This window comes from Mirounga angustirostris, unplaced genomic scaffold, assembly GCF_029215605.1.
Source record: "Mirounga angustirostris isolate CCGP_5_RB_7025 unplaced genomic scaffold, mMirAng1.0.hap1 SCAF_16, whole genome shotgun sequence".
NCBI classification, from domain to species: domain Eukaryota; kingdom Metazoa; phylum Chordata; class Mammalia; order Carnivora; family Phocidae; genus Mirounga; species Mirounga angustirostris.
In genome coordinates this window covers 56708085-56726899 of record NW_026991724.1, presented here as the reverse complement: position 1 = coordinate 56726899, position 18815 = coordinate 56708085, and the positions used below count along the sequence as shown (strand labels likewise).

General features: G+C 51.8%; 1 protein-coding gene across 1 annotated transcript; it reads left to right on the top strand.

The window, feature by feature from the left end:
- Positions 1-10195: 10195 nt before the first annotated feature.
- Positions 10196-17895, top strand: LILRA5 (leukocyte immunoglobulin like receptor A5). The gene is given in 9 exon segments (XM_064580169.1): positions 10196-10286; positions 10443-10478; positions 10659-10943; positions 11090-11392; positions 13119-13232; positions 15344-15386; positions 15479-15516; positions 15722-15899; positions 17441-17895. Coding segments are annotated over 8 exon segments (951 nt in total). The 5' UTR covers positions 10196-10252; the 3' UTR covers positions 15820-15899; positions 17441-17895.
- Positions 17896-18815: the final 920 nt, after the last annotated feature.

Here is an 18815-nt window from a genome sequence, read left to right as displayed (position 1 = left end):
TACGATTTCCAGGGCCAGAGAGGATAGTTGTCTCAGCTCAAGAAGAGAGAGAGGGGGAATTGGGCCTCCTTCCCCTGTCTGTTCTATCCGGGCCCTCGGAGGATGGAGGATGCCCACCCAAATGGGGAAGGTGGACCTCTTCACTCAGTGACTGAATCAGATGCTAATCTTTCAGAAACCTGCTCACCGACTCACCAAGAAGTAATGTTTTCCCGGCTCTGGGGACATCTCTTAGTTCAGTCGGGCTGACCCCTAAATAACCATCACAGTCAGAATGGTGTATCTCCCCCTAACGTCTGTCTTGTTTGCCTCTGACCTGAGCCAGGCTCTCAGCAAGGGAAGAGTGGAGAGCCTGGCATTGGGCGAGAGAGGACTCCGGAGTCTTCTGCCCCTTCCAGAGCAGGAATGGCTGACCAGGTCGGGTACCTGCTCCAGTGAAAAGGAGTCCTGTGAGTCCAGGCAATGATGTCACTGGGGAGCTGACAGTTTCGGGGAAATTGAAAAATGAAAGCAAAATAAAGCTCACACCTCTTCCATCTTGGGGACTTGGTGGGAAGAGGAGGGGGGAGAGGGCAGAAAAGCAGACGTTGTGAACTAGTCTTTCCTTCCTGACCCTCCAACACGGACACAGGGGTCAAGATTCAGGCCATGGGTGCAGGGACATTCCCACGGGACGGATGTCCCTGAGGCTCCACGGCCTCCAAGCGCCACCTGGAGGATGAGCCACGTTTAGCATGCCTGGTGGCTTAGTGTGGCCAGGCAGAGAGGGCGGGTCCACCTTGCCCTGGGACTCCGCCCAGTTCCCCTCCGGTGTGCCCAGGGAGACAATGCCAGGAGGCCCCAGTGGGCCCGTCATGGTGGGAGGAGAGATCCCACCTGGGCCAGGCAGCGGGGGCAGGAGCGGGTGTCCTGGCACTTCCACTGAACCCCTGGGACAAAGGGGACATCAAGATGACCAGAAGGGTCCCCCCAGGCCCCAGGGAGCAGAGAAGGGCTGGGCCCTGTAGCCTGGGGGCACAGACATCAGCTGGGCCTCCAGCAACCTGGTGAGCAAACCCCACATCCCCAGGGACCAGCAGGAGGCTGAGAGGCGGCTGCTCCCTCCACCTGGGACACCATCCTGGGAAAGAGCATGGAGACCAGCAAAAGATGCAGGAGTGTTTGCAACGATTGGGAGGGACTGTGTGTGTGCGTGTAAATGTGTGTGTGTGTGTGTGTGTGTGTGTGTGTCCTGCTTAAGACAGGGCAGCTCCTGAGTGAGACCAGGTCACTGATGGACAAAGACATTTTCTTTCTTTTTTTTTTTTTTTTTATATTTTATTTATTTATTTGACAGAGAGACACAGCGAGAGAGGGAACACAAGCAGGGGGAGTGAGAGAGGGAGAAGCAGTCTTCCCGCCGAGCAGGGAGCCCGATGCGGGGCTCCATCCCAGGACCCTGGGACCATGACCTGAGCCGAAGGCAGATGCTTAACGACTGAGCCACCCAGGCACCCCAAAGACATTTTATTTCTTCAGCTGAACGGCATTACATCCTGCTGTTACACACACACACTCATGCACACACGCACATCCCCTAACACACACCCACGATGGTACGTTCACTTATGTGTGGACTCTGTAACTTCTCCAGGTTTGAATTTCCTAACGAGTGACTTCTAACCTATCTTCGGTGAAATAGAGCAACCCCTGTGGTATTGTTATAATTGCTCCCACGGTTTTTGAGCATTTTTTCCTCTCCCAGCACGAGCAATCATCTAGAGGCCCTCCTTCAACTGCTTTTTCACTGAAATCCACCAAAGGCATGCTTGCACGCGTGGGCTTCCACGGCACCCTCTCGTGGTTTTCAGCACGTCCTGATGAGCCCCCGCCCTCTCCCCAAGGTCCCGCTCAGCTGCTCAGTATCCTCCTGCTCCCTCTGGTTCCACCTTCCTGCCTGGGCAACATCACCTAAGCAAGAGTCACTGATTGGGAGGCGGTCAATGGCAACACCCATTTTGCAGTGTTGGGGTCTTTCTCTAGGGATGAGTTTCAACAGAGCATTGCCACCTTTTCCTCCTGCTTCTTTGGGAATCGAGGATGGTTGCTTTCATGTAGAAAGAGAAGTGCTTTTCTGGGGAGAGCATCCCTGACCCCGAGCCCCAGGTTCCCTGCAGTAGGTGGGGGACCCTCTCCGCGGGGGCCACAAGGCCTCTGAATCCACAGGGCTGCTTCCTGGGTTGTGTCCATGGCAGAGCCCATGGGTCTGGACCTTCTGTTTCTTCGAGGCTGGGAACACGGAGGTCTGGGCATCAGACATGTGGTTTCAGGCCAAGAATCATAGAGCACATGGGCCTTGATGCCCGGAGGGACGGCAGGCATAGAGAGCTTGATTCTCTTGTCCTGGAAGAACAGTGGCTACAGGGGCTGGGTCTGCTCTGGGCTTGTGTGCCAGGTCTAGGAAGAGCCCCATGTCCAAGAGCACAGCACAGACCCCTCCTCTGTCCCTATCAGACCTCGCCTTGCTGACTCCAGGACCCCAAGGCAGTCCCTACCCCAGGATTCCAGCTCTGCCTGGGAGCCCAGCTGGTGTCCATGGCTCAGCTAGCCACTCCCCTGAGCTCTGATCCTAAAAGGCCCAGGCCTTTCCCTTCCCTGCCTCCTTCTCCCGGGAGGTCAGTATGGGTCTTAGAAGCCCCAGGACGCTTCCAGGTCCTCAGCCTTCCTTCCCAGGGTGAGCAGGTGGTGCATGGGACATATCAGAATCCAGTGGATGTTTTCAGTCCCCCCAGGAACTGGGCCCTAGTAGAAACTGTGAAAGGAACATAAGATTCGCTGAAATGTAAAGGCCGGCCGAGTTATAGGAGAAGCTTTTGAGAATCAAGGACATGCAAAAGCCCCAAGTTGCTAGAGGCCTGGGAGTGAGGGGGACAGACAGGGAGGAGACGATGCTATGACTGCATGTCGTCATCAGGGATGGGGCTCCGGACCACCTCCCTTAGTCACAGTCCTGTGTTCTGTGCCATAAATGGACCAGGGAGCCCCACGGGGGTCCAGACAAGAACCAGCCCCCATCGCAGCCCCAACAGCGCAGGAAGCCTTGCCCACCAATGTTTGCACAAACATTATTGTTTCCTTAGTGGATTTGCATCTGTAGACTTCAGGGCTTTCCATTAGAACCGGGATTTTTTTTTTAAATATCTTATTTTTAAGTAATCTCCACAGCCAAGGTGGGGCGTGAACTACGACCCCAACATCAAGAGTCACATGTCCTACCGACTGAGCCATCCAGGTGCCCCAGAATGGGATGTTTGACAGCATGAAAGTCCTCCTGTCCTTCCTCCTCCTCCTGCCCCCACAGCCCCGTCAGCGCCCCCTAGCAAGAGAACCTGACCTGACCGTCTGGGAGGGAGGGGTGAGTGTGCAGAGCAAGGCCCAGAGTCACAGGATGCAGAGGGGTGCAGAGACAAGAGCATCATACCTGAGCAGAGCGCCACCTGCCCTAGAGAGCGTGAGGGAGACCTGGCCTGAGCGTTCTTCCAACGTGCGACCTGCCTGTCTCTGCACCCCCCGCCCAGAATAACATGAAGTTGTCAGAGAATTTCATGATTGCCCTTTGCATTTGGGGAATGTGTAGCTTGAGAACAGTCAGCCTAGTAGGACCAGGAGCTAGCCAGAAACTTCCCCTTTCTGTGCTCCACACCATCTGTCTGTGGCTGTCTCTGTAACTATGTATCTTTCTACTTGGCTGTCTCGAATCTATGCGTAACTATGTGTGTGTATCTATCATCTCTTGTGTGCCTACGTTTGTATCCAGTTATGTATCTACTTATCCCCCTAAGAATGCACCTGCCATTATCCACAGTCCCATCATCTCTCTCTCTGCGTCTACCCATTCATCATCTGCAGCCCAGCATGTCTGTATTTATGTCTATGTACACGTATGGATGTACGCATGTACTATCCATGCACTTGATCATGTATCATCTATCTCTATCTCTACCTCCCTATCATCTCTCTGTCTGGCTCTATAATCACCAGTTGATTCTAGGGGGGTTCCATCTGGACATGGGTTCAGACTGGTTATGTAGTATTTCACTGGAACTCCTTCCAGAAATCAAGGCTCTGTGATCCAACAGAGGAAGGTAGAGCTGGGCCTGTGCCCCCCACTCCCTTCCTGTGAGACCACAGACAGGAGCCCTCGGAGCCCTTCCTGCTCACTTCCTGACCCGCAGGGCCCTGTCCTGCCACCCCAGGATGAGGATAGTGCAGTCCGCCAGAGGCTGGCCATGTCCTGCAATCCCACACACTTCCTGGGCCTCGGTGAGTGGGAAAGGCAGGGGCACAGCGGGTGGAGACTCCAGCGGGGTCCACGTTGGCCTCAGTCAGCCTCCATCCAGGCCTGTGGGTCCCCGGGGAGGACTCTCCCTGCAGGCCCTGCCACTCCGTGCCGGGGGCCTAAGCCAACCGTGCAGGGACCGGAGCCTCTGACTCTGGGATGGGGCAGGTCAGACGGGAGCAAGGCCAGAGCAGGTGTCTGGTTGGGAGTCACCTGGGAATCGTCTGGAACCTGCTACAGGGGAGAGAAGCTATCTCAGGGAGTTCCTGTTGACGGAGGGTGGTTTGGGGGCTGGCAGCACAGTGACCCCCACAGAAGGTCCACTGGCCACCGAAGACGGAGGAAGGAGCCCTGCGTCCAGGAAGGAGTCGGCCCTGCAGACACCCTCCTGCGAGCCCCGGAGACCACGGCAGGCCTCCGACCTCCAGAACTGAATAAGCCTAATAAACCTGCTTTGTCGTAGCAGACGAGGAACCTCAGACCCCTGGTGTCTGACACCGTTCTCAGTTGATTCCCAGTCTTCTGGAAACGGATTCCGGCACTGACCTTTCCTTCCAGCACCCTGACCTCAGCCCGACGTGTCATCCCAAACCTGGGAGCACCAGTGCCCGAAGCCCTGCCTGGCCACATTCTGGAGGCCTGGGCTTCATGTCCCAGGCGCTGCAGGTGGTGGGATGCAGAGCTCCGCCCCGGCTGCTTACGTCACGCTTGTATCTCTGATCTTTCAAACCCCTGTTCCTAAGAAATTAATGTAATATTTTCCCGACTTACCCTGTGGCTCTGGTGTTGATGGGATGTAAGCTTATCTTAATTTTTATTTGTGTATATTAGCATTGGGGTGCGCTTTTCCGGTGTCTTACGGTTTAAGTGTGTTTTGCAGTGTGTAGAACATTCGTCGGTTTCAAACGCTAAAAACCCCTGAAATGGTGCGTTCAGGGAGGAGCCACCTCCTCTGTCCCCTTCACCCCCCCACTCCCACACTGTAGGTGACGATTTTTGTCAGATTCTGGTTTTCAGAGCAAACAAGCGATCTGTGGAAAGATAAGTCAGCAGACACATCGTGTTACTTAACTCCTTTCTCAGAAGGAAGTTAGCCCATTATAGAGCTTTGTACCCCGCTTTCTGCTTTTCCAGTTCCTGGTGCTCCTGGAAGAAGCGGCCACAAACTCCACGCTGGAAACAGTGCACATTCACGCCCGTGTGGCTCTCTGGCCGAGGAGTCTGACGCGGTCCCATTGGCTGCATGAAGCGGTCAGCAGGGCTGCGTTCCTTCCAGCAGCTACAGGCACTAAACAAAACACTCGTAAACAGCAAACGGATCAAAGAAAAAAAATCGTAACAGAAACAAAAAATATCTCTAAACAAACGAAAATGGAAAGACACATACCAAAACCTGTGTATAGCCTGCTGCAGAAGCATTTCAGAGAGGGAAATTTGTAGTCGTGAATGCATCTGTTAAGAAATTGGAAAGATCTCAGGTGCCTGGGTGGCTCAGTCGTTAAGCATCTGCCTTCGGCTCAGGTCATGGTCCCAGGGGTCCTGGGATTGAGCCCCGCATCGGGCTCCCTGCTCCACGGGGAGCCTGCTTCTCCCTCTCCCACTCCCCCTGCTTGTGTTCTTGCTCTCGTTATCTCTCTCTCTGTCACACAAATAAATAAAATTTAAAAAAAAAGAAATCAGAAAGATCTCAACTACACAGCCTAACTTTACACCTTGAGGGACAAGAACAAAAAGAGTACACTAATCCCAAAGTTAGCAGAAGGAAAGAAGGGGAGTGGAAAGAAATGAAATAGAGACACACACCCCTGAAAAAAAAAGAAAAGATCAATGAATCTAAGAGTTTGTTGTTTGAAAAGATAAGCCAAATTGACAAATGTTTAGCTAGACCACCTAAGAAGAAAAACGAGAGAAAACTTGAATAAAATCGGGACAGAAAGAGGCATTACAACTGACACCATAGAAATACGTAGAATCATAAGGAACTACTACCAACAACTCCATGCCCACAGATGACACAACCTGGAGGAAACCGATCAACTCCCAGCAACACAGAACCTACCACGACTAAATTAGGAAGAAATAGAAAATCTGAACAAACCGATAATAAGCAAGGAGACTCAACGGGTCATCAAAGACCCGTCAACACAGAAAATCCCAGGACACCAGATGGCTTCACTGGCAAATTCTATTGAACATCCAAAGAGGAATGAATGCCAATCATTCTCAAACTCTGCCCAAAAAGTGGAAGTGGGGTGGAGGGGGGGTACATTCTCAAACTTGTTCTTCCAGGCCAGTGTTATCCTGATGTCAAAGTCAGAGGAAGACTCTACATGTTATCCTGATAATGATACCCCAAAATCAGATGAAGACACTACCAAATAAATAAATAAATAAATAAATAAATAAATAAATAAAGAGACCAAAGTTTTTATCTGTCCTTCATAACTCCAGAACAATTTCCCAGACAGATCATTCTTACCAGCATCTTTTCCTTTCAGTGTGTTAATTAGTCTTGAATTTGGATGTCCAAGTATCTCCCTGGGCTTAGGGAGTTCTCGGTTATCATTTCTTTACATAAGCTTTCCACTCCTTCTCTCTCTATCTCTCCTTTTTCTGGAACTCTAATCATTCTGTTCTGCGGTAGATGCTGTCCCGTGCCTTCTATTAATTTTACTCATTAACTGAATTCCTCGAGTCCACAATTTCCATTTGACTCTTTTGTACGATTTCTATCCCTTTGTTAAATTTCTCTTTTGGTTCACGTATTGTTCTTCTTTTCTCGTAACTCGATGAGTTTCGTCAGTGCAGCTATTTTGAAATCTTGGTCAGCTACATGGCGAAATTCCAAGTCTGAGTTCAGTTACGGGACGGCTGTCCTCATTTTTGCTGATGACATGTGTCCTTGATTCCTTGATTCCTCGTGATCCTTGGAGTTTCCCGTGGCTGTTTTAGCATTTGAAGTGGCGGTCACTCCACAAATCTTTAGTAGCTGCCTTCATGTGGGAGATGTTTTTTCATTGGTCCTGCTTATGTGTGATACTTTTTCCAACTTTGCAAGGATGCACAAAATTCGTAAACTTGTACTTCCTTTCTGGTCCTTGAAACCCACCAGGCTGGCTGCTGGAATCTCTCTTTGTTTTGCTACAAGTCTGTGGTTTCTCTGTTGCTCACAGACCCCAGTTTGTTTTCTGAACCTGGCCACAGCATGGAATGAGGTGTGGGTTTTCACACTTGGGGAGTGGAGAGCACCCTTGGGCTGGGGCTGGGGGTGTTGGGGGTTCAGATCTCCCAACAGCTCAGAGACAGGCTTCCTGCTGGGGTCCTGAATGCAGTCAATGGGAACCACATCTGTTTAATCCCTTGGATATTCTTATCTGCCTCTTTCCCCATCTCCTGCTCCCCCTGTCTGGAGGTCCTGCTTCAATACTCTGGGTGTCTCCAGCAGACCCACAGAGCTGGGGAGGCCGGGCACCCCTCACTGTTCTCCCATTCCATTTGGGCTAGTTCAGCCCTCCCCCAACTATGCCCCCCACCCCGGGCAGAGGGGTGACTTGGCAAAATTCCTCTTACTGTCTCAAATGCATCTCCATTTCCTTCATTTACAACGAAGGGTCAGGATACACATGTCATTTCTAAATATATGCACCTTAACACTTGGTGGGTGTTTCCCGGTCTCTATAAAATGTTCAATTACAATGTTGCAGACATCATCCTCGTTTCTGTCCTTCTGGCACTTACAACACATCCTCATTCTGTTCCCCAAGCATCTCGAATTTCCACGGCTGGTCTCTCTATGCTGCCTTCTGGAAAACCCCTCAATACTGCATTCCAGTTTTATAAATGGCTCTTCAGCTTTGTCTTGTCCTTCATGGAAAGAATTTTTTGAATGTATTGATTTTATTGGATTTTTCATCTCTAAAATTTCTTAATTGTTTCAAGAATTGCCTATTCTTCCATAACATAATCCATATTCTTGCATCAAAAATTCATTATCTCCTTTTATTTTTTTATTTTTATTTTTTTTTAAGATTTTATTTATTTATTTGAGAGAGAGAGAGAATGAGAGACAGAGAGCATGAGAGGGAGGAGGGTCAGAGGGAGAAGCAGACTCCCCGCTGAGCAGGGAGCCCGATGCGGGACTCGATCCCGGGACTCCAGGATCATGACCTGAGCGGAAGGCAGTCGCTTAACCGACTGAGCCACCCAGGCGCCCCTCCTTTTATTTTTTCAGATAGTTAAATATGCTTAATTTTATTCTCATATTTTTTTATCCATTCTACTTCCTTGTATAGGATAATTCCTATTCATCAGTAGCTTATTATCCACAGCACTGTTTACCATTGTTAGGATCACTCTCTGATGTCCATTCTTAGTGGACACTCTCCTCCCACACACTTGTTCGTACAAGAAGGGTTTCTCCCGGGGCTGTTCTGGGAGTCGGGCTGACCGCAAGAGATAATTGCAGCTTCTGCTCTGCGGTGTCCACTCTCTCAAATGTCGCATCTGTTCAGGGTTGTGTTAAGCAGGGACGGGTCCAGTGCAGCCTCAAGCTCACAGTCACTCACGGAAGAGAAAAGCTGCCGTGAATCTGTTTTACACACACATAGGGGAGGTGGCCTGAGTCAGGGAGTGGAAAAACCCCTGTGCTTGTCCACAAACACACATTGGGGAGCACCGCAGTTTCCAGCCTTCACCTGCAGCCCTGTCCCCTGCCTCCCTGTGAGGACCCTGGGGTCCCTCTCTGTGTCCACATGGGTGGAAGCCTCTACTCGATGACCCACTGACGGTCCTGGGAATTGGCAGCTGCTCAGCTTTGTTCTCTGTTCTTTCTTGTGGTTCCATGACTATTTGGGGAACTTTCATTTCTCGGTTCCTGCATATGACTGTTTCTACACATCTCAGAAATGTGGCAAGTAGCACCTCTTGGTATGAGGGGCATGTGAGGGGTCTTGACTGGATGCAACAAACATCCACATAAGTTGAGTCTGACCCCATAATCCTCCCATGTACCAAACCCCTCTTAACCTGCTCTGGAAACTAACAGTGATGGATCCCCTCCCATGAACTGGGAACCACTGAATCCCACAACTACCCTGAGGAGTGAGGTTCAGGACAACAAGACCTAAATAAGGAAACAGGCTTGAAGACAGGATGTTACCACCCTGGGCCACAAGGCAATGGATAATAGATGAATATTTAGATAAAAGTTAACTTTCCCTTCACAATCAGAGCTCTAGCTGAAATAAATGTCCCCTACAGCTTACAGGCAGAACCCCAAGGTGGGGAAGACAGCTCCGTCCGAGGAACAAGGGGCACCGAGGAGCCAGGAGAGACACACAGGGATGTTCCCAGGAAGGGGGAGGGGGTGTGGACGGTATCACAGGAAAATAGAGAAGACCATAGAGGTTGTGATAGAAAGAAAGGCCATGCTCTGGAGCCAGGAGAAGGGCTGTGCTCCCTTCCGTATTTGCCTGTTTTCCCCCCTGGGCTCATTGCCACTGTGATTTCAACCTGGGCTGAGCAGATTTGTCACACGTGTGTCTGTCCTGACATAAGCTCCAAATAGTGGCAGGAACCCATGTCCACTGTGGCATTTCCAGGGCTTGGGGACCCCATCCACAGTGAGGACCCCAGGGATGTGCTGAGGATGAAGGAGACCCAGGGAGGAGGCTCTGGGAGGGAAGGACATGCCTGGTCTCCTCACCTGGATGGGGCATCTCAGGAAGCCTCGGGGTCCACTTGCTGCACCATCATGGACACCAGAGCCAGGCTAGGTCCTGGGGAGGGGCTGTTCCCTTCCTGTGGGGCTGCTGACGTGACAACCCCGTGACGGACAGGAACGGCCTCCGCGTGGCCACACCCTGTGTGTCTGTCCGTCCTGTGGGTGCCTTGCTCCCTCCGTCTGCACAGCTGGAACCAGAGAGAGGAGACGCCATGACCCCCACCCTGACGGCCCTGCTCTGTCTCGGTGAGATCTGAGGAGGGGAGGGGACGCCCTATTCTGGGAGGGACCCGCCCCACAGCCAGGCCCTGGTCTGTCAGAGACCCCAGACTCAGGAGGCTCACGGGAGGAGGGGTTCTGCTCAGGATTCGGGGCAAACCTCTCACAGGAACTCTCTTCCAGGGCTGAGTGTGGGCCCCAGGACCCGAGTGCAGGCAGGTGAGTCTGTCCCCAGGGGTCCCAGTCCCACCTCCTCACTGGGGACAGGGGTCACCCTCCAGGCAGAGGGGATGGAGAACAGCATTCCAGGCTGACAGAGGGGGACGTCTGGGGGTTTGGGGCAGAGCTGGGACCTGGGGGTGGGGAAGGTCTTGTGTCCCAGCCTCCGTTTCCTTCCAGGGACCCTCCCCAAACCCACCATCTGGGCTGAGCCAGGCTCTGTGATCCCCCGGGGGACCCCTGTGACCATCTGGTGTCAGGGGAGCCTGGAGGCCCAGGAGTACCACCTGCAAAAAGAGGGAAACTCGGTGACCTGGGACAGTCAGAAGCCACTGGAGCCCAAGGACAAGGCTAAGTTCTCCATCAAATACATGACAGATGTAGATGCAGGACGATATCTCTGTAACTATCGCAGTCCCACTGGCTGGTCCGAGTACAGTGACCCCCTGGAGCTGGTGGTGACAGGTGCGAGCCCACTCAGGGTCCCAGCCCCAGGCTGTGCCCTCAGGAAGGGGGTCTGCTCTCAGGGTGTCTCCCTCTCACAGCCCAGCCCTGGGGATAATGTGGGGGATCTGAGCCCCATTTAACACCGTCCCCTCCTCCTCTCCTAGGATGACAGGACAAACCCCAGCTCTTAGCCCTACCCAGCCCTGTCGTGACCTCAGGAGAGAATGTGACCCTCCAGTGTGGCTCATGGTTCGGATTTGACAGGTTTGTTCTGATGAAGGAAGGAGAACGCCAGCCGTCCTGCACACTGGTCTCCCAGCGAGCCCCCAGTGGGGGGTCCCAGGCCCTGTTCCCTGTGGGCCCCGTGAACCCCAGCCCCAGGTGGACGTGCAGATGCTATGGTTATTACAACAACACCCCCCAGATATGGTCGCACCCCAGTGACCCCCTGGAGCTGGTGGTCTCAGGTGAGGAACCCAGCCCTGTCCCCTCTGTGGTCCTGTGGTCAACTCCTGACCCTGTCTGGAAGACCCACAATATAGGATGGGAATGAGGGTGCTCCAGGGAGGGTCATCCAGAGGGGCATCCACCCCTCCAAGGAATGGAGGACCACACTGTCCCCCCAGGCTTGCCCCTTCCCACACGCCCATCACTCAAAGCTCCAGGTATATGCAGAAGGGTCTTCAGGGCCCCAGGGCAGATATACCAGAAGGGTCTGAGCCTAGAGGGGGTCTCTATGGGAAGCTCCAGCCCTCCACCCTCCTCTTGTCTCTTTCCCAGGACCCTCTGGGGGCTTCAGCCCCCCCCACACACAGGTCCCAACTCCACAACTGATGCATTCCTGGGACCTCTTAACTCAGAGTACAGACCATCCCCGGGAGTCTGAGAGCCTCTCAGGGGATCTAACTCCCCCCGAGATACTTAGAAACAATCTTGTGTCCCTGGGGGCTGAGAGTCCAGCAGAGATGCCAGGGGGAAAGCTCCAGGGGCTCTGAGGCTAGCAGATGAGGGATGGGGTAGTCATGGCAGAGGGGGATACTGAGGGAAGAGTAGCCAGGCTGAAGTGAGGAGCACGGCAGCCCCATGGCCTCACCTCCCTGTCCTGGGTTTACGATGTACCTGGTGGGGTCCATTGAGGGGCAGTGTCTGTGATTTGAGGTGGGTCCCTTTCCATCGATCGGGGTCTCGGTTTCTCCATTTGTGGTGGGGGAGAATCCTGGCTCAGATCTCAAGGACATGTCCGTTCTGACCCTACAGGGATGCTGCCTTAGGTCTGCAGAATGGGAAGGTGGGCAGTGAGGGCTGTAGGATGCAGGGAAGGGCAGAGCAGTGACGTTGGTGACATCCCCAGGGCTCCTCTGTCCATCCTGCAGGGATCAGCCTGGCTGTATCCAGACAGCCCTGGTGGAAAGAAATCAGAATCAAACAGAAATAAGCAAGGCTTTGACGGTCGGACTCCGTGGGATGTAAATCCCAGATCTGCCACTTCTGGGCTGTGGGACCTCAGACGAGTCCTTTCACTGCCTATGAAGCATGTCTCCCATGGTCTCCCTCATGGGTTTGCTGAGAGGTTTAGGTGAGATCCTGGAAATGAGAGCCCTCCGTGGGACGGACCCACCGAGTGCACAGGATCCTCACGGCCCCTTCCCTGATGTGCTCGCTGAAAAGTGCAGTCAGACCCCACGTGCAAGTGTGGGGTCTGCAGGGCACAGAACGGGTCGTGGCTGGACTTGGGGAGTGGGGAAGGCACGGAGTCCGTCCCACACAGGGATAGTTCTGGGCACCCCAAAACCTCTGACAATAGGAGGTGCATTTAGCTCCAGCTACAGGAGGGCAGGGCACATGGGGACAACAGAACGGGCCGTTCCAATCAAGGTAGGAGCCCAGAGCCTGAAGCAGGTGTCCACTAGGGTGGGTAGTGTGAGGAGAGCACAGGGAACCCACAGTCCTGGGTTCAAATCCCAGCCCTGCCACCCACTTCCTGGCCCGGTGACCTGGGGCACCTGATTGATCTCTCTGAGCCTTGGTTTCCTTATCTGTGAAATGGGTGAAGGGGGGGTGGCATTCCCCTGGTGCGTGATTATTACGGGGATTACAGGTGATGAATGCACAGACCCCAGCATGGGTCTACACACAGTAGGTGCTCAGTTAACTGACATCATTGGTTCATTCATGATATCACTTGTGTCCAAGGTCACAAGTACCAGAGAATTTTGATCCAGGTCCCTGTGATCTTCCTCGTCCTGCTCTTCCTTCTCCTCTTCCTCCTTATCCAACACCAGCACCAGAAAAAAAGCTTCATGTCAGGTAAGTAGAAGATGGGAGCTCTGGTCTACCTGAGAAGTGAGACCTAACTCTGAAGATAGGAAGTGGCTTCTTAGAGCACCACCAAAATATGGCACCAAACAGAAAGAAATGCTCAGTTTTTGAAAACCCTCCAAATTAAACAATAAAAAATTTCTCGGAAGCTCTTTCCATCACAGCCTTCTTGGGACAGGCTGGAATCCCCACAAAGTACAGTTATGAGGGTGGGTAGCAGGGGTGTACCCAACGCCTGAGGAGCCGTGCCCGTGACGTGGAGGGGGGGTCATGGGAGGGGTCGTTATCCCCCTGCAGCCCAGAGCAGTGGGGAGTAGGCACAGTGGTGAGTGCGGGAGGATGTGGCGGTGGTTGGGAGATTAGTTGCTTTGAGCCAATATGTAAATATGGGGGCATAAAGGGAGCCAAGTTACTCAAGGTCTAAAGGGATCTATAAATGTGCAAAGGCAGTTGGCTAGAATAAACTCTGAGCTGTTCTACTGGAATTGGAAGTGCCAGGGTGACCTCATTAAAATGTATACATATACATCGATGGACATGACACAGTCGTAGGTGTGTCTGTGCATAGATGTACAAACACACGTGTCCCAGGTACATCCATCAATAAAATCTAGACACGGTGACGGCACGACAATCATCCAGATCTTGGTTTTTAACTCCTATCCTCTAGTACAAGGAATTAGGGTTCATCAGAGAAATTCTTTATTCCAGATTGGGACAGGTGAACTAATATAGGATGCTGGAGCATCTTAATGTGCCAGAAAGTGCAAAAACTCACCAAGAATGATGGAGACAAGTCAGAATAACAAGGAGCCAGCTGAAAGGAACTCCCTTTGGAAAGATGTAGAATGAGCTGAGCATCCAAGTATGGAATTACAATGCATTGACTAAAGCAGAAATCCGTTAGTTTATAGAGTAAATTAACTAATGCACCGGGGGAAAGGGCATGCTTTAGAGTAGAATGCCAACGAATCAATGCAGAATGATGAGCAATGAAGAGATTGGAGACTGTTATGAGTTAGCTGCCATGATGGTGGATGACTCAGGGAGGGTCGTCCGTGCATCGTAACAATAACTATGGTGTACTTGAGGACGGTCATGGTATTGGACGAATACTCAAATATCTGTCTCCAAATACCAATCAGATTCTAAGGGAGGATTGAGGACCTCACCACGGGAAACAATCAAATTCTAAGGGAGGATTGAGGACCTCACCACGGGAAACCTCACCACGGCAGACACCTACTTGACCGGGCATTCGGAGTACCCAGCACCAGGGATAGGACAGGTGGATATCCTGGGCTCCTGATATCGAGGGAGGTGATCACAGCCTTGTCAACACCCTTTCCAGGGTATCCATAAGTAGACACTGGGTAGAACCAGAAAGAAAATAAAAGACGCTGTTTGGCAGTTGGTAAGACAGGAACCGGGAGTGTGGGTTTGGTCCAAGTGTTGCATCAGTGAAGATCTCCTGATTGGGAGTTCTGGGGTCATGTAGACGAGAGTTCGTGCTTGTGGGAGGCACACACTGGTGTATTGAGGACAGAGGGGGCATTATATCAGAAAAAGACCTACCTACCTATCTACCTATTATCTGTCTGTCAGTCTATCTCTGTTTCTGTCTATGTGCATGCATACGTTTATGGGTGTGCATATAGATGCATTTGTAACGGACCTCCCCTTTCTTTCTCCCCTCCCCTGCAACACTCGTGCCTATATCTCCAAATCCACTTGCATCTCTATCTCTCTTTGGTAAAATGTTACCAGAGCAGAAATGTAGGTCAAGGTGATGCAGGAATCAAATACAGTTCTTATAAATATTTTCTGTAAAAAAAATAATAATTATAAAATCATTCAGAATGAAGAGATTTAATAATGGACATAGATTTTTAAAGACATTCTTCCAGTTTTATTTAAAAATATATATTTAAATCATCCATGCACGTTTTGTGTGTTAGAGTTTAGTCGTTTGCCCTGCATTCCAAATCAAGGAGGATGGGTGTATCACCTTGTCGGGCCTCAGATCCTCTGAGATCCTAACGTGGCCCTGGGGGCCAGGTTCTGGGGTCGTTTAGAAGCTAATTTCTCACTTCGTGCAGGTGACTAACATCCTGAAGTTGACACCAGAACCCTGCAGAAAAGGCAATTTCTCCCCAAAGACCCTTCCCCAACCTACCACCTCTGCCTATAGTTCCTTCACGGCTGCCTAATGCCCCTCTTTTTCCTCCCCTCAGCTCCAGCTCCATGGCTCCTGTCCAGGAGGAGAATCAGAGTAAAAAGGAGGGTCCTGGTGGGAGACCAGGAGGAGTGCTTGGGCCGGGTTCTGGGCTTCTCATGAAAACTGCCACATCTATGTGATCCCAGGCACATCCCTGCCCCTTGCTGGGCCTCAGTCTCCCCATCTGAGGGTGGAAGGGGCATGTGGGACTGCAGGGTTTTGGCATTTGGGCGTGATATAGAATGTTCTCGTTCTCCAGATGCTGAGGTGAGAGAGTCCCAGCCTGAGGAAGACATACAGATGGACAGTCAGATGAGCCCCTGCTCCTGTCCAGGGCACCCAGCACAGCCTTGTTAATTAGTTAAATGTATGGGCTGCTTCTCCATCTTCCTATTCCTCAGCTCAGCGGCATCTGACCTCACCCTTCCTCTTGAAAGGTGATACATGTAGGCTGCTGGGACACCTTCTTGGGTTATTCTGATACCCACATGGGCTCCTCCTTCTTGGTCCCCTTATTTGGGATCTTTGAACTGTTGGTTGTCCAGGTCTCGTAATGGTGGTGCTGCCAGGGACAGTTGTACAGTTTGTGCACTGCACAATAAAGACTGTGGGGTTTAAGACCCTACTGGTGGCGTCTGAGCAGTGTGCCTTTTCTTATTCACACAAAGGCACCCTATAGAATGGTCTGGCCATGAACAGAGACCCTCAGCCTGGCCTTTTCTCCACTTACTCTCTTCCCTCTGGTTGTGTGGATTTAGATGCAATGGAACTACACAATAACGTGCCTTAGGTGTAATGATTGTCATTCGGCTCCTAGTCCCGCAGGAAGCTCACCCAGCCATCGTGTTGACCTCACCATGAGACAACTCTGTATTTTATTTGTCATGTTTCTTTAATCCCAGGTACAGCTGGACCATCTCTATGCTCATAATTCCACAATTATTTCTAGCCTGGTGCCTGAGCACCAGCCTCAGATACCCAAGCACCTGTGAGCTGTTTCTTCTTGTCCGTCCACTGGGCATTCCAATGTCCCATGCCATGTGCCAAGTCTCCAGTCTCCCCAGAAGAGCTGTCTCTCCCTCGATGTTCAGTGCTTCCCCAAACCGTCCAGAGACACATTGTTCGTCACAGCTGGGAGGGGGTTGCCAATGGTCTCGAGGGGCCAGAGGTGCTGCCGCCCATCCCATGACGTGCAGGACAGCCCCCCACCCCCCGAGGAAAGAGTGCCCGGCCAGCTGTGGGGACACTCAGGGTGGAGGAGCTGTTTTAACAGAAGCAGGCTCTCCCCTGGCCTCTCCACTGCACTTACCACCACCCCAAATCAGTGTTTCCTTGTTTGTGGGCGGTTCCCAACCCCATGGCCATGAATTCCTCCAGGGCAGGGCGCTGATCTGTCCTCTTCTTGGCCCCCTGGCAAGCGTCTTGTCTGTCCATCTGTCTGTCTATGTGCATATTTATGCATGCACTTATTGTGTGTACATGGGTACCGAATGAAGTGGATGAACCAAATCCTAACGACTCCGAGTTTCCCCCGCTTTAGCCCATTTATTCATTCAGTGAGTTGACAAATCTTATTGGGAATCTATGTTTGGCAAGGCTCTGTCTTAGACCGGGTGACAGAAATACGAGTGAAAACATGTCCGAGCCAGGGATCCACAGGATCCGATTTAGGTTTTAAGAGCGACCCTGGCTTCTGGGTAGACACGTAAGTGAAGAGGGACAAAGTGGAGGAGTTTCGCCCTCCCTGGCGCCCCCAGCAGAGCCCTGACAGTGAGTTTGCCAAGGGGGTGACTCTGCCCCGGGGGGGAACCACACAGACCTCAAGGGGGGGTGGCCCCTCTTCCTTCCCCACATCGGAGGGATTGCTGGACACAAAGGACAGAAAGGGGGACAGGACAGACAGGTGGGTCCTTGCTGCTCCCGGCACCCTGGCTCCCCCACCCATCACACACTTTACTCCCACCCTCCCGTCCTCCAGGCCACAGCATCTGAAGACCCCCAGGATATGACCTATGCCCAGTTGAACAGCGGACGAGTGCACCCCCTTCCTCCCAGTCAACGGAGCCCCCAGCAGAGCCCAGTATGTATGCTGCTCTGGCCGTCCACTAGCCCGGGAAAGACCCAGACCTCACACCCCATGGAAGGGGGATTGCAGAGACCCCAGGAGGCCCTGGGGCTGCCCCCCAGCCCCGTGGACACTCAGCTAATGCCCCCAGGCCTGGGGACCTTTTGTAAGCAAGCAGGATATCCTGGAGCTTTAGAAATCACTTAATTCTGCAGGGCGCCTGGGTGGCTCAGTTGGTTAAGCAACTGCCTTCTGCTCAGGTCATGATCCTGGAGTCCCTGGATCGAGTCCCGCATTGGGCTCCCTGCTCGGCAGGGAGTCTGCTTCTCCCTCTGACCCTCCTCCCTCTCATGCTCTCTGTCTCTCATTCTCTCTCTCTCAAATAAATAAATAAAATCTTTAAAAAAAAAAAAGAAATTACTTAATTCTGCAGATAAAGATAAATATCAGCTCCATTTCTAACAACAACAACAAAAAACCGGCAGGTAAGAGAAGCAAACCACAAATGAAGATAAGACTTTTTTTTTTACTTAAATGACAATGCAAATATTCTACATCAACACAGATTTTTATTTACATGGTCATGTAAATGCCAGATGCCAAGATCAAATGGGAAAATTATGAATGAAATTATTACAAAGAGAAGAGAGCCTGAAAATCAGCAGTCGAGGCAGCATCTACAGGAGTCAGAAAAAGAACAGCAAAATTCATCCCACGGCACTGGGTGAAAATGATAACATATATTGATCATAAAGAATGAAAGAGATAAAAATCAACTGTGTGAGCTTGGGCTGCCATAACAAGATACCATGGACTGCGGGGGGCGGGGGGGGGCGGCGCTTAAACAACAGAAACTTATTTCTTCACAGTTCTGGAGGCCCAAGCCCAAGCCCAAGGTGCCGACAGGTTGGTGTCCTTGGAGGGCTCTCCCCACAGCTGATGGATGGCTGCTCACGTGGCTTTTCCTCCGTGTGGGCGTGTGAGCAGGGCAGAGAGATCTCTGCTGTCTCTTATAGGGTCAGTGCCCTATTTGATCAGGGCACCACCCAATGATCTCATGATCATTACTCCTTAGAGGCCCCATCTCCAAACACACTGGGGGGTTAAGGCTTCAACATGAATTCAGCGGGGGGGGGGGGGTGCGTAAACAGTCCACATCATTCCGCCCTGAGCCCCGAGATTCATGTCCTTTTCCTACACAAAGTACACTCATCCCATCCCTACAGTCCTCCCCGCCGCCCCAAATCTACATTCATTCCAGCATCAACGATCAATCTAAAATCCAGAG